This window comes from Gavialis gangeticus, unplaced genomic scaffold, assembly GCF_001723915.1.
Source record: "Gavialis gangeticus isolate Ggan-Ray unplaced genomic scaffold, GavGan_comp1, whole genome shotgun sequence".
NCBI classification, from domain to species: Eukaryota; Metazoa; Chordata; order Crocodylia; family Gavialidae; genus Gavialis; species Gavialis gangeticus.
The window spans coordinates 6,552,582-6,568,396 of record NW_017729024.1 but is presented as its reverse complement, the minus strand read 5'-3'; the positions used below and the strand labels follow the sequence as shown (position 1 = coordinate 6,568,396).

Below are 15,815 nucleotides of genomic sequence, written 5' to 3'. Positions count from 1 at the left end.
GGCTCCATCTGGGTGGCAGTCTCTGAGGTGCCTGATGGGGGGGGCCACAGAGCCCGAGGTGACCTGAGGGGTGCAGTGCGTGCCCATCCATGTCATGCCTCTGGTAGGCTGGCTGAGGCTGGGAATGACTACCCTGGGGAGTTCGCAGGCAGGGTCTCGGGCCCTCCCACACCCCCTCCTGCACGAACTCTGCACTAACTCACGCGCCGGCAGACAAGCTCGCCTGTTTGCGCAGCCTGTTCGCGTGGCTCCGGTCGCGTGGCTTCCTGGAGGGCTGGGCAAAGTAGGGGCCTGGGTGGGGGCTTTACCCGGCCCGGCTCCACGCAGCCGCCTCCTCCCACTCAGAGAGGGGTTAACCCCTTCCCACCACGAGCCCCGCTTGCCTCCAGCTGTGCTGGGGGTCGGCAGGGGACTCTGCGGCTGCTGGGGGGTGTCTAAGGTGTCTGGGGAGCGGGGACACGGCGGGCTTTCATCCGCGCATCTCTCACCATTCCTGAGCCTAACTGGGCTTTTTTGCTGTTTGGCGGGCCCTTTTAAACTGTGCGCATGCACAGTGGGTCTGCCGTTGGGGAAAGCTGTTTTCAGGCAAGGGGGGGCCCTGCCCGGGATTTGGGGGGGCCCTGCCCTACTGGAGGGGGGGGGGGACTAGTGAGTACCCCCTCCTACTTTTCTAAGTTAATTTACAGTCCTCCAGCATCCCAGGATGCTTTGTAGCCCTGGGCTGTGCTGTCTGCTGCAGCAGAGCAGGGTCTTTCCCACTCCTCGTCTCCCTAGTCAAAACATTATAACTGCTCTGGCTGGCACAGAAATGTGGGGGGCGGAAAACCCAGCACCAGACCCCAGCCAGGGTCTGCCTGGTGGGGGGAAGGGGAGGAGTTAAGACCCCAGAAGGCTTTTCCCTTCTTCCTGCTTGAACGGTGTGGGGGGGAGGGTGTGGCCAGGTCCCAGCCCAGCCAAGCCAGCTGAGGATGACAGGGGGGTGGGGAGAGGTTTAAATCCCCACCCTGGCCTGCACTGGACCCCAGCTGGGGTCTGCCTGGTGGGACGTTGGGGAGGCTCCCCTGGGAGTAGGAAGGGGGGGTTTGTTGGATGACATATGGGGCATATATGGGGCAGAAAGAAACTCTTATTACCTTTTCACTGTTTCATGCATCATTTCAGTGATAAGGCACAACATGATCTAGAATTCTAATATAGTCTCCTGACTCAGAAACCAAAAATAATTCTCAACATGACATGAAATATATACAGCCGAGTTGCATCTTATGCGGGGGTTACGTTCTGAAGTCAGCGCGTAAGGCGAAAATTGCGTATAGTTGAAATTGCCCTTCCCGCCGGGCTTTGGCGCTAAGCAGCCGCCGCCACCACAGGGCCCGGACAAGATGGGTATGGCGCTGCACAGCCCATGCGTGCAATGCAACAGCTGTGCTTTCTGCACGCACTCCTTGCCCCTCTCGTCCTCTGCTGCCTTGTCCCGCCAGGGCAGCCAGCTGAGCGTTAGTGAGCTGCCGCCCCCCCAGCCACGCCAGAACGTGCAGGTGCGTGCAGGCAGTACCACGTGGTGCCGCACTATGCGTTGTGCCCTGGCCAGCACCCGGTAGCCAGCCCCAGCAGCTGAGCGCGTATAGCTGAATTCAAGTAAGTTAAATACGTGTAAGATGCGACTCGACTGTATATGTAATTTCATGTAATTATATCAGAAAATGAAAATTCACCTTTCAGGGATTTTCCCAGATATCCTCTGTCAAGTCCAAAAGCCCCTGTGAAAAAGGAGAAACAAAAATACAGAATATTTTGCAAATCCAATTAAAATCATTGGTTCTAAATCTCTATGAATCAATTCATGCTTAATTTCTCTCTCAGCAGAGAAATAATTCTGTGAGGAGAACACAGGTATACTTCCAAGTTAATGTGATTTTGCAACTATATATTGACTAATAATGGTTCCCTGAGCAGAGTATTCCTAGATTTATAGAGTTAAAGTGAGAAAGGACAGTTAGATCAGCTAGTCTCATTTCCTGTGCAACATAGGTCATTAAATCTCACCAAGTTACCTTTGTATTTAGCTCAATAACTTTGTTTAACTAAGGCATAATTTGTGCTTGGCCAAAGCATATCTTTTAGAAAAGCATCCTCCACTCTTTATTCCAAGTCATCACAAGACAGAGGATCCACCACTTCCCCTGGTAGATTGATCCAGTGATCAATCACTTCCAATGTCTGAACTTGTTTGGCTTCAGTTGCCAAGTACTGATTCCTGTTGTGCTTTCTCAGCTGTAAAAAAAATTTATCCAGCCCTTGAATCAATTTTGCAGGTCTTTTCTGCACCTTGTGCAATTTTTCAACATCTTTTTAAAAATGTGGACACTGGAGCTGTGTGTAGTATTCCAGTACTGGTTTGACCAATGCCAAAAAAGCACTCTCCTACTCCTTCTCATGACTTCTCTGTTTACACACTAGTCAGTAGTCCTTCTTGCCATAATATTGCCAAGAGAAATCATATTGAGTTGCTTGTGGACTATGGCTATGTCTAGAAGGTGCTGGAGAGACTGTAGGTGGAGTACTGCATCCAGTTCTGGGCACCACAGTTTAACAAGGAAATGGACAAGCTTGAGAGAGTCCACAGAAGAGCACACTGTATGATCAGAGTCTTAAAAGGCAAGCCATATGAGGAAAGGCTGAGGGAGCTGGGACTCTTCAGCCTGAGGAAAGGAAGGCTGAGAGGAGACCTGGTAGCAGCTTACCACTACACTAGGGGAGTATACATCAAGGGCTCAGTGAGCAACTGTTCACCAGGGCACCTGAGGGGAAAATGAGGAGTAATGGCCACAAACTCCTGCAAGATCGATTCAGGCACAACATTAGGACAAACTTCTTCACAGTCAGGGTGTCCAGAGTGTGGAATAAGCTCCTTCCAGAGTTGGTACAATCACCTACTCTGGAAATGTTCAAGATAAAACTAGATAGTCACCTTGCTGGGGTCACCTGACCCCCAGTTATCTTTGCTGCTTGGTGCAGGGGGCTGGACCCAATGATCTTCTAAAGTTCCTTCCAGCCTTTCAATCTATGAATCTATAAGCAGAGGTAAACAGCACAAAGAGAACTAATTCAGTGCGCATAAGCTCCTGAAACAGAAGCTGTCTGAGTGTGGTACTGTACGTAGGCCAGTAAACACTGTTGCAGTGATGGGACTGCACAGTTTCCAGTTTAGGAGAGTGCTCACTGATGTGTCTCAGTGTGGTGCTGCTTTGCATTGTATATAAGCTAAAACCCCTAGAACTTTTCTACAGTCACTACTATTCAGGATATAGTCCCCCATGCTGTAGGTGTAATTTGCACTTCGTTCCCAGATGTGTATTTTGTTTAAATGTGCTCAGCTAGTCAAGTGATCCACAGCACCTTTCATGACTGCCTTGTCTTCATTGTTATTTACTGCTCTGCCAACCTTGGTCTCATTCACAAGTTTTATCAGCAGTGGTTTTATATTTACTTCCACATTGCTGTTGATGAAAATGATGAATAGCTTTGGGCTTAGTATTAAGCCATGCAAAACCCCAACATAATCCCCTCATCATGTGATGATTCCCACTGACAATTCTCATTAGCCAATACATAATTCATTTAAAGCATTATACTATTTTTAATCAGAATGTGTACTAAGTCAAATATTTTACAAAAGGTCAAGGAATATTACATCTATACAACTATGTCTGCCAAACTTGTAATATCTTTAAAGATCTATTTTCCATTTAAAATGTTGACTAGCATTAATTATATTTTTGTCCTTTAAATCTTAATTAATGAGAGCCCGTATCCCTATCATTTTGCCCTGGACAGAGGTGAGGTCAGCCAGCCTGTAGTTCCCCTGTTCATTCCACTTCCTCTGTTTGAATATTGGCACAATATTAGCACTCTTTTAGGCTGGCAGTTTGGGTTTTTGATAAATTGACATCAGCCAACTTTTTTAGTTTCTGGGTGCTAGATCTTCAACCAATCCCAGTAAATGCACACAACAGTCAGAAGCAAATGCAAAAAGATACGCATTTAAGGGGGTCCTGTGCCCCTTAAACCGTGTCTCCCTAGGATTGAGAGAGTATCTTCTAAATAGGCACTATTTAGAAAAACTAGACATGTACAAGTCCACGGGGCTGGATGCAATGCATCTGAGGGTGCTGAGTTGGCTGATGTAACTGCAGAGCTCCTGGCCATTATCTCTGAGAACTCATGGTAATTGGAAGAGGTCCTAGACAACTGGAAAAGGGCAAATATAGTGCCCATCTTTAAGAAAGGGAAGAAGGAGGATCCCAGGAACTACAGACCAGTCAACATCACCTCAGTCTCCAGAAAAATCTTGGAATAAGTCCTCAATGAATCTATTTATAATCACTTGGAGGCAAAGGTGTTCAGGAATAGTCAGCATAGATTTACCAAGGGCAAGTCATGCCTGGGCAACCTAATAGCCTTCTATGATGAGATAACTGGCTCTCTGGATGCAGAGAAAGCAGTGGACGTAATATACCTGTACTTTAGCAACGCTTTTGATATGGTCTCCCACAACATTCCTGCAAGCAAGCTGAGCAAGTACGGGTTTGATGAATAGACTGTAAGGCGGATAGAAAGCTGGCTGCATCATCAAGCTCAGCAGGGTATAATCAATGGCTCAATGTTGAGTTGGCAGGCAGTAACAAGTGGAGTGCTCATGGGGTCAGTTTTGGGGCCGGTTTTGTTCAATATCTTCATTTACAATCTGGAAGATGGGATGGATTGCACCCTAAGCAAGTTTGCAGATGACATCAAGTGCAGGGGGAGGATTGGGTCAAAAGAAATTTCATGAGGTTCAACAAGGACAAGTGTAAAGTCCTGCACTTAGGACAGAAGAATCCCATGCACTGTTACAGGCTTGGGACCAACTGGCTAAGCAACAGCTCTGTAGAAAAGGACCTGGGAGTTACACTGAATAATCAGATGGATATAAATTAGCAATGTGCCCTTGTTTCCCAGAAAACTAAAAGCATACTGGGCTGCATTAGTAGAAGCATTGCCAGCAGACTGAGGGAAGTGATTATTCTACTTTGTTCTGCACTGGTGAGGCCACATCTAGAGTACTGTGTCCAGTTTTGGGCCTTCCACTACAGAAAGGATGTGGATAACTTGGAAAGAGTCCAGGGCAATGAAAATGATTAGAGGGCTGGGGCACATGATTTCTGAGGAGAGGCTGAGGGAACTGGACTTATTTAGTTTGGAGAAGAGAAGACTGAGAGGGGAGTTGATAGCAGCTTTTAACTACCTGAAAGGTGGTTACAAAGAAGATGGAGCTAAACTGTTCTCAGTGGTGATAGATAACACAACAAGGAACAGTGGTCTCAAGTTGCAGCAAGAGAAGTTTAGGTTGGATATGAGGACATATGTTCTTGCTAGGAAGATGGTAAAGCACTGGAACAGGTTACCCAGAGAAGTGGTAGAATCTCCATCCTTGGAGGTTTTTAAGGCCTGGCTTGACAAAACCCTGGCTGGAATGATCTAGCTAGAGATGGTCCTGCTTTGAGCAGGGGGTTGGACTAAATGACCTCCTGAGGTCCCTTTCAGCCCTAATTTTCTATGATTCTATGATCTTCCCTATGGCAGAGATATAAACTCTCCACCCTGATTCTTTCATATCTGGTGTGCCTTTTGCATGTGTTCCTGCTCCCTACTCTGGCTTTCATCTACATTTACTGGTAAGGAAAAAATGTGTAGTGCAGAGACACTTCCTACTAGTTTTTATATACTATATAAAATAAATCATATGGTTTTCATTGTACAGAGAACATTTGATGAAAAAGTCACCATAAAATGAATCCTACTCTTTCTGTCCTCTAGCTTTGTTTCAATTTTTAAAACTTCATCAGATTTGCAAATTTACTATTTCCCAGCAAGTCAAAACAAAAGGGACAGGTTTCAGACAGATGTGCTCAGCAGATTTGAAATGGTGACCAAAAGTATGCCTAGAATGCCAGAGGACAATAGGATAAGGAGGCGTTGGCCTAAAAAGAGGGACACTAGTTTTCCACTACCAGTTTCTTATCCTCTAGCTGCTACTCCAATGGTACAAGGGGGACTTAATTTAGGCTGAGAAACTGGCTGTAGTATTCTAACAAGGTTTGGGCCTAGCTAAGCCCTTCTTTATTTTTCAAAATACAGTTTGGGCTTTTTTGCTATGATGTCCTGTCATGTCCATTGCTAATTTAATTCCCAATAGTACATCTACCAGAGATCTAATTGTATATTGGCAAGAAGGTGATTTAAATAAATTCTGTATTCCATGTTTCTTAATAACTGTTTGCAAAAACAGTTATTTCTGAAATGCAAGTACATATTCTTCATTCTGGAGATAAAAATGGGACTCTTCAGTATCTTACTGACTGAATAGGCCAGTACATTTTTACAAGAATGACTCTGTGATCCATATGCCTTCTGTCTTATACTATTAGATAAAAAGAGGATTAGCAAAATAATGTAGGTTCCATTGCCTCTGTGTTGGGCACAGGGTTGAAACACAATGCCTCCTATCTTCAGGTAGTAGAGCCACAGTTTTCACTGTGGAAACTGTGAATAATACTCCATTATCCAACCTGAAAAAGAATCAAGTTTATGGCTTTGACCCATTCCAACCCAATTCAGCAAGACTGACTGTCCTGCCAATATTTGCTACCTTCAGAGAAAAACCACCAGATTGTGCCCATGCCCTGCAAAATGACTGATCGGCTATCCATCAGACCCAGGCAGGATCACGTACGCTACCCTTCCTCTTTGTCTTTACCGAGCTCATTGAGGTAGCCACCATGCTTCCAATCAGCAGGCAATGTTCCCGCGTAGTCGATAACTGCACCTCGCTTTCCAGGTTCCACATTCTTAAGATTCACAAAGAGCTGGTTGTTTTTAGTCTATTTCAAAGAAAGAAAGATAATACAGCTTAAAGCCAATGTTCACCCAAGGGTATAATTGTACAAAATAGAAATAAATCCAGTATAAGAGAGTAAGGAATCAACTACTTTACAAAAATGACTTTCATAAAAATGCACAATGAAAAAGAAAACACTGATTTCCCTGTTCTGCACAACTGCCACTATATTTCGTGATGTTTTACCTTTGCAAGAGTCATCCTGTCCATGTTGTTGACATGAGATGGGGTCGTGCACTGTGTTAGGGTGTGATAGCTAGGGTTGGAGAAGTAGTGACTATTAGTATTTCCACCATTACTGTGAGGAATGGTTTCTGAAAAGAAAGGGAAAGGAAAATGCATAATTTAAAGGAACATGCTACTGCCTTTTGAAGATACATTCCTGATACTCTGAATCCATTGGCTTTAGAGATTGCTTCAATATTGCTCAAGAAATGAAGGTCTAAAATTATTAAATTGTATTTTAATTGTAATATTTATTAAATTATATAAATCAAAGATACAGAATAGCTACTGATATAGTAGGTCTTCCCCTGGGGCAAAGAAACACACTTCTGAGTATAATTCCATCCCTTCTCTCAATTCAGTCTCTTCACTCCCTTTGCCTCCATCAGCTGTCACCCTTGGTGCTAACTTCCCTATTCCACAATTTTCAAACATACCTTTGTCTGCTTTGATGATTGCTGTTCCTGTCCCCACAAGACCAAACTTTCCTAATCCATGTTTAGGATGCTGCTGCCTGGAGTTTCATGAATACAGAGGAGTGTGACCGTATCTACCCACCTTTCACATACCTCCACCTAGGCAACAGGATTTAAATGAAAACTGCCTTCCTTTTTTTTTTTTTTTTTTCCCAAATCCTGCATAACTTTTCTTGAGGTTAGTGCAAGGCTGTTGTCCCAACTCTCTTTCCCCACTCTTTTCACATCTCATGCTTCCCTGCCTCCTGCAATGCCTCTGTATCCAACTCACTGGTTCAATGTCATTCTTAGCTAAAACCATATCTTTTCACCCTTTCTTATGCTGTGTAAATAGTTATGAGAAGAACAGAGCAATTTAAACTGTCAGTGGATTTCCTAACCTGCTATTGTGGTTCAGTAATAGAATCCTTGTCTCCACATGGGAGACGGGTTCAGTTCAACATCCATTGAGGCACCACATGTCTGGATTTGGTCTGCCATTTGGATGCTGTCTCATTGCCCTAAAGCAGGGATAAAAGGTCTGGGCAGACTCCACTCGTCCATACTCCTGCCTAGTCGTATGCATCAAAGGTCCTGGTGACCTCTCATGAGGTCACCAGAAGGATTGATGGTTACTTACTATGTGGTTGCATCTACACATTGCCCTACAGCAATGTAGCGATGCACCAGGTTGCCATACAGTGCACTTCCCCATTTTAACATGCTGCTACAGTGATGCAGCAGCAAAATCTGTGCACCACATGCATGGCACAGTACAGGTGGTTACGTTAGTAGCAACGTCACCATATGGCGACATGTAGACATGCCCTGTATTTCCTAAATCTAAAAACATATTTTGGCACATATAATTGCATGGTATGTTGCCAGTATTTCTTTTTGTTTAAAGGTAAACATGTAGTACACATATTTACTTGTATAATTAGGCTAAATGCACAGATTAAAAAGCTATAATGCATAATATGCAGCAACTCCCAGCTTTGGCTATTGTTCTACTTATGGTAGTGTGGGCTCCAAACTGGATGCTTCTAGCTGATGAGGAGGTATTCTATCCTTTCTCAGATCTGTAAAAGCATTAATGTAGATAGTTTATGGGCTTGATAAAGAAAACAAATAGTTGTGAAAGTCAAGAGGAAGAGAGAAAAAAACCTTCCTGTTCATTCCAACTGTGATTTACTTAGTTATGCTCCCCACGCAGCTCTGCACCTACCTGAAATGGTGTAATCTGCATTGATGACCCTCATAGCAGGTGTATAGGTAACTGCTGGCATATTTGTTTCTTTCCCTTTCTGCTTCTGTCTATAAATGATGAATAGTGCTAGCAGGAAGAGGATGACAAGGACAAGAATAATGATGCCTGCTATAGCCCCTATCTGGTATGAGTCTGCGGGGATAGCAGTACTGGTACGGCTTAAACTGTTTAAGTTTCCGACTATGATTACACCAGCTGGAAAACAAAAGAAAGTGAAAATACAAGGCATAAATGCATGCAAGTATTATCTGTACAGAACAGAGAATTAAATCCTATTTGTAAACTATATTATATTTATTTCTGGATTTAAATACAGTTAAAATTATGTAAAAAAATTAGGAAAGATGTCCCCAGCTTTACCCAATGCACACACACACACACACACACACACACACACACACACACACACACACACACACACACCCCAGAGACACTGCAAAAGTAATGTGATTTTTGCACCTATGTACTTGAGGAGCTGAAATACCATTCTGCTCTCTAGGCAAAAAACATATAATGTACAATGTACACAATCCACCAGAAGCTGTATATAGAAGTTGTATGATATTACACTGAAAAAATATTATCAAATGCAGCTTAAAAAGGCAAATATATACTTTCCCTAGCTCAGACATTCACAGGTCTCATTCCAATAATCTATCAATAAGGTACCTGATGAGTAAAGAGTCCTAAACACAAAATACCACTCTTAAACAAAAAAGAAAGCTATTTATATATACAATTCATTTCAGTGACTGAATTTAATGTTTAGGAACATATGACATTGCAGAGGAATAACTCCACTGATATTTTGCAGAACTTTCATAGTCATTTGATTTCATGTCAAAAGAGACAGTTTACCTTGATCACACCTTGCTCCTTTCCAGCCTGGGCTGCAATAGCAAGTTCCTGTGATGTGGTCACAAGTTGAGTTATTCAGACAGTCGCATATTTGCCGGCAGCCGTAACCATATGTACCCTGGGGACATTCTGTGCAAAACAGGAGAAATGAAATGAAGATGTTTAATCCTAAACCTACAAATCTGAGCTGTGTGCAGTTAGTGCTAAAGAACTGTTTCAGTATTACAGACATTCAGTATTAGTACTTGCCATTATCAAAGATGCACATTTGTATAAGTGACCAGCAGGTGGCAATATGTTATTAGTGTTAGATTTTTATAAAAATATATATATTTTTGTTCTACATGCTGAAAATGTTCAAAAGTACATATTCCAAGCCTGATTTTCCATACCCCAGCACCCATTTAACATCTGCACAAAATGCTGCAACATCAGAATGGCTCAAGCTTAAATCAGTCATCGAGGAATCAGGCACTGTGGGTGCTTGCAGACATTGAAAACTCACAAAAAGGGTGCTTTCCTTTAAACTTGCTGCAGGAGCCCTATAGGAGCATTCCCAGAAGAGGGGAATACTGGCAACATAATGCCCCGTGGGAGCATTCCTAAAAGAGGCAGCGCTTTAGTTGGACCTGGCTCATCTGACATCTGTAAAGAATGGGTGCTTTAGTGGGGCATTTTTGTGCTTTATTTAATAGCTGATTGAATCAGTTTTAGCAAAAAGCACCAAAAAGCCCTGCTGAAGCACCCAATCTATACAGATGCTGCAGAACTGCACTGCTTCTTCCAGTAAAGCACAAGGGTTGGGTTTTTTTTTATTTTTTAACATCTGTAAGCAGCCTGTGTGCACAAAGTGCCAGGTTTAGTTCCTGTATACAACTTTACACAAGGTCTGAATTTGGCCCAAGATAATTATAGAATACTTTCACACAGAGGCATGCAAAGAGGAAATAATAAGACAAGACGACGCTCACAGGTTTTGAAAGTGAACTATTTGTATGATTTTTTCATAAATTAGTCTTGCATGCAGTAATAAAGATTTGCAACCAATAATAAATTCCTGATTCAAGTGTCTTTTTGACCATGTGATTAGCATCACATGTTGAAAGCTTTGGTTTCTTTCATACTACCAAATGTGTTGCTGGTTGCTTCACTGAACAAAGCTGGTTTACAGAAGTATAATACACAAAGAGAAACAGGCAAACTTTTTGGAGCCTAAGTTTTGTGAAACTCCCTGTCTCTAGGGTGGATTTGCAAACCTAGTTCATATTCTCTATTTTCTTTTTCTTGTCATTAAGTTTATTTCTATTTGCACCAAATTACAGCTGGTTAGAAAATGGAATTTCTTTTCCACAGAATATTCTGATATTTTGAAATTCTGAATTGGAATAGAAAGTCAACACAATGAAATTTTTCAGACCCAAATCTGAAAAATTCTGATTCAGAAGCATTAAAACATTTAGGCAAATCATGTTGAATCATTTCATTTTGATAATATCTGAACATAATAGTATGTATCAAATGTACAGTATGTAGTAGTGACTATAACGCATAAAAATATTAGCAATATTTGATATAAAAGCCCAGATGTTTTAACTTATCAAAAATGTACTGTTATTACTCTTAAAAATAAAACATTTTTGCAAAATCAAAATGAAGTGGCAAAGTCCAAAGGGTTCATTTCAACATTTTGCTGGAAAAATACATCAATATTAATAGGCCCCTGCCAAATGCTTAAATTTTCAATCAAGCTACATATTCCAATGGAAAACTTTTCTGTCCAAAATGTTTTGACCACCTTTACAAACACAGATTAATTTTTACAAATACAACACCTGGCACAACTAAGGAAAACTGTGTTCCATATGTGTCAAACAGACCTGCACAAACCCCGTTTGACAAAACCCTTATATACAACCCAATCAATCCCCAAAACAGAATTAAATACAACTTATGCTGTATGTAGGCCTCTTCTGAACAGGGTTCAGTGTCCTGGATAACAGGATTCATCATGGGATGTATTAGGAAGAGAAGAACCATTCTTTTGACCCCTGCAAAAACTAGAGCAGCACAACTGTGTGCATACAGAACTGATTATTCTCTCACTTTATTGCAAATCAAAAATAACCCTACTGATGCCATTAGTGTAAAATGAGGACGTGAAAAAAGAATCAGGCAAAAGGCCCTAGTTATAGCAAATATAATATGCCATGTTATAAGACCATAGGATGCTCTGAAAAAGTACAACTGGAAGGGATCTCATGAGGTCATATAATCCAGCCCTTGCTCAAGGCAGGAGCATCCCTGACTACACCATCCCAGCCAAGCGTCTGTCTAACTTGCTCTTGAAAACTTTCGGGGATGGAGATTCCGCACTTTTTCTAGGCAGTCAGTTCCAATGTTTAACCACCCTCTCAGAAAGTTCCTCCTAATCTACAACTTAAATTTCCCCTGCTAAAGCTTGAGGGCACTGCTCCTATTCCTGTCCCCTACAATCACAGAAAAAAGCCTCCTCTGCATAATTCCACTGATTTAGAAATATATTCTGAGGATAAATTTGCCCCATGGGGCACATCCAGATGAGCGTGGACGTTTGTTTCCCCAGGGACATGTAGTGGCAGCACACCTTGTGCCACTGCTACTTGCCCTGGGGAATGCCTGTGCCACACACATGTTGGTTACCCTGCATGGGGTAGGGGAGGCTGAGGCCAGGAACTGGGACAGGCTCCAGCAGCCTTACTGGGCCCTGTGGGCCTCCTGGGGCTGCAGCCATGGTGGAAAGCCTGGCTGGCAGCTGGAGTGTAGCTCTGGCCAGCCAGGCTCCAGTTTGGGACAGCATGTGCTGCCGCCACATGTACCACTCTGCTTTTTTTCGGCGTGAGATTTTTTGCTTCCAGGATCTCCCAGGGTCAAAAAATCCCCCTGCATTGCAAGGTAGCAGTGTGGGAAACACCTTCATGTGCAATGTGTGGCACCACAGATGGGCCTGCGACACCACATACTGCATGTCTGTGCTTGTCTGGATATGGCCATTAGAGTTGATTTCCTTTGTCTAATCTTTGGTCTTCTGGTTATTCATTTTTTACCAAGGCTTTATAGCACTGTTTGTTACTTGGACTCATTTTTTTTCCATGGCTCTTTAAGTTTTTTAATATTATGCAAAGACAACTGGAGAGTTGTACAGATTCTTTTAAAACATAGATATAAATTGAAACAAACTATAAGTAAGAGTTGAATATAAATATGAGTCTTTAATTACCCCATCTCCTAGGCTTTCCCCAGATAGAGAAATAATTGTAATGTCAAATGACAGACACTTAGAGCCAAATTCTGGAGCACTTGTTCAGTCAAAAATTTCACTTAAATCAATGCTTTTCTGTTTTCATTTTGTTTTGTTCTGGTTTGGTTTGGTTTTCTCTCTCTGAATAAGGACTCAGAATAACAGAAGTTAGTCTAGGGATTTTTGCATTCGTTCCTACCATGCATGGATAATTTTTGCTTCCTACTCACTCTGTTCACAATGTTTGCCCATGAATCCTGTGCGGCATGTACACTGTCCCGTTATGTGGTCACAATCAGCTCCATTCTGACACTGGCATATTAATGCACAATCTTTCCCATAAAACCCCAAGGGACATCCTGCAGTGAAAAAGGAAAAAAAGAAAGAGACAAAAGTGTTTCATGAAGAATATAAAAGCATTATCACTTATTATGAAAACCATTCATGTAGTATCTCAAATTTACATGGTGCTTCCTAAACATAATAGATTAAGATTTTCCCAATTCTGAAGAGTTTATTATCTAAATTAGACAAACAAGTTAGATAAGAGCAGTTAAGGAGGATGTGGGAATGGTGGATGATTAGAGAAGGTATGTAAGAAGGATTGCTGGAAGAAATGGGAGACATTTGAAGGAGGAGAAAGAGGGCACTTTGTGCACAAGAACAGGGAGACTGAATAATGAATGGATCTTTGGTCATATTTTCTGCACAGTTGATGTTGAAGCATAAAAGAGTAAAAATAATAACATACTGTATCTCAGCTCCGCACAAAGATGCCATTTCTGTTTGAAGAAGACATATCACTGTAAAGAGATCATTATTCACCAGCAGGAAGCAAAATAACTGTGATAGCTGACAGATGAACCAGTACAGTGAATATCTTCCAAAGCTGTATCCATATGCCCCTATAATAAATGTGTTATTTCCTGCTACTCTGACATTGTGCTATTGCAAAAAGAGAGTTCTGACTTTAAAGTCTATGATTCTAAGCTCTGCACACAAAACAGATTTCAGATGTACTTTTAGAGATCAAAGATGGAGAGAATACCTGGCTTCAGTGTAATCCAAACAATAGCTGCAAATGTAATCTTACTGTACTTGTAATAAAGAGCATAGGACATGCACATTCCCTCTATCAGGAGACGAATTCTTTCCCACTTTGTTTTAACTAATGCCCAACACATAATGGGTGTCACATGCCATCAAACAGTTGAACATTAAACATTGGCCGTATCTGATTTTTTAATGTAAAGTTCTTAGAGCTCACAAGTATTAAAATGTATTTGTATTTATATCATAAGGAAACTCCCAGAGTTGAGTACTAATTAGTAGCATTATGATATTCCATTTCTGGATCCAGATAAGACAGTGGCTATGTCAATTTCTAATATGTGTGTGAGGGCTCATAGCCATTGGAGAAAGTTGTTATTTTTAAATGAGTGATTACACAGGTAAGAGACCTGGAATGTGATCACTTTGCAGGATTTCTAGGAAGGGGAATGTGCCTTGGTGGATCACTGCCAAGGATTGGGCAGGGGGCTGGACCCGATGATCTTGCAAGGTCCCTTCCAGCCCTAACATCTATGAAATCTACAGTCCTGGATAATGATGTTGTTGCCAAATCTACCAGATTCTCAGTGGTAGAATACTTCTCAAAGGATGGTTTGGGTAGGGGAAGGGTTTCAGCAAGCCCCTAAATTACATACTAAAGACTCCAGCATCTCAATGTCAGAATCATTTATTCAGCATATGTGCATGAAAACCTCTTCAAGCGATACTCCTAGAGACTCCTGACTTCAGCTGAAAGCTACTATCCTCTGCAAGTGGCTCAAAAAGAGGGCAGTGATGCAAACACTGCCCACACTTCTCCAAGGGAGAATTTCTTCCCAGCTGAGCACTCTATACTAACTCAAGGGACTACAATTTTCAATCCCTGCACCAGCAGAAATAAGTCACACACTCTGGATCAGAATGATACAACAGGGTTAGAGGATCAGTGAACAATAAGGGAGTGCTGAAAATAAAGAACATTAGGCACACAACAACATGAGTAGACAATAAGAGCAACTTACTCTGTGTACAATAGAGGCCAGTCCATCCTGGAGTACATTTACACTCCCCATCATAGGCACTGCAGTAAGCTCCATTATGGCAATTGCATGTGTGAATACAGTTTGGACCCCAATGAGAGGGTGGGCAAGCTAAAACAATCGCAATCAATTAATTAATTTCGCCTGACAAAGACATTTACCATTTGTGATCATACAGCAATACTACATTTAAATACTAGGGATTATTCCATTCCTCTGTCTGCTCATTTTCAACTAGTTAGCTCACCCAGAGGTCTCTAATTTACTCACTTTCCCCGATCAATTTACCAACTGATAGCATCCTTCTACCAAACAGGTAATCACAAAAAATAAAAGTTAGTGAGTGTTTGTATATGCATCCAGGATTGCAAATAGTATAGGCAAAGTTTCAGAAGCTGCTTTGAAAATTGTATATTGAATTGGAAACAGAAGTCTATTAACAGTAAGAGAGCTGAAATATCCTCCAAAATTCTAAACGTTTATAAGTAGCTACAGAAAAAGTATATGTATAGATGAATATATCAGATGCCTTGGAGAATAGAAAGTACGGAGCCCCTTGTAAGAATGACGTATTATTTTTGATTAATTACTTTACAATTTTCTACTTTAATGAGTTTTGCCATTTTTCATAGTGAAAGCATTAGATCAAAGTTGTTCTACTGAATTTAAATAGTCTTGTGGAACCACAGAATGCATATTT

General features: G+C 41.8%; 1 protein-coding gene across 2 annotated transcripts in view; it reads right to left on the bottom strand.

The window, feature by feature from the left end:
• The window catches only part of MEGF10 (multiple EGF like domains 10), a 162,973-nt gene that overhangs the window by 12,564 nt on the left and 134,594 nt on the right, over positions 1–15,815 (bottom strand). The window contains exons 16-22 of one of the 2 annotated variants that reach the window (XM_019516855.1): positions 15,098–15,226; positions 13,256–13,384; positions 9,749–9,877; positions 8,849–9,085; positions 7,127–7,254; positions 6,800–6,923; positions 1,716–1,760 (exon numbers count right to left, since the gene is read on the bottom strand). In XM_019516855.1, coding sequence (XP_019372400.1) covers positions 1,716–1,760; positions 6,800–6,923; positions 7,127–7,254; positions 8,849–9,085; positions 9,749–9,877; positions 13,256–13,384; positions 15,098–15,226 — 921 coding nt within the window. The remainder of the gene's footprint in view (positions 1–1,715; positions 1,761–6,799; positions 6,924–7,126; positions 7,255–8,848; positions 9,086–9,748; positions 9,878–13,255; positions 13,385–15,097; positions 15,227–15,815) is intronic. The other variant, XM_019516856.1, reaches the window with a different exon arrangement.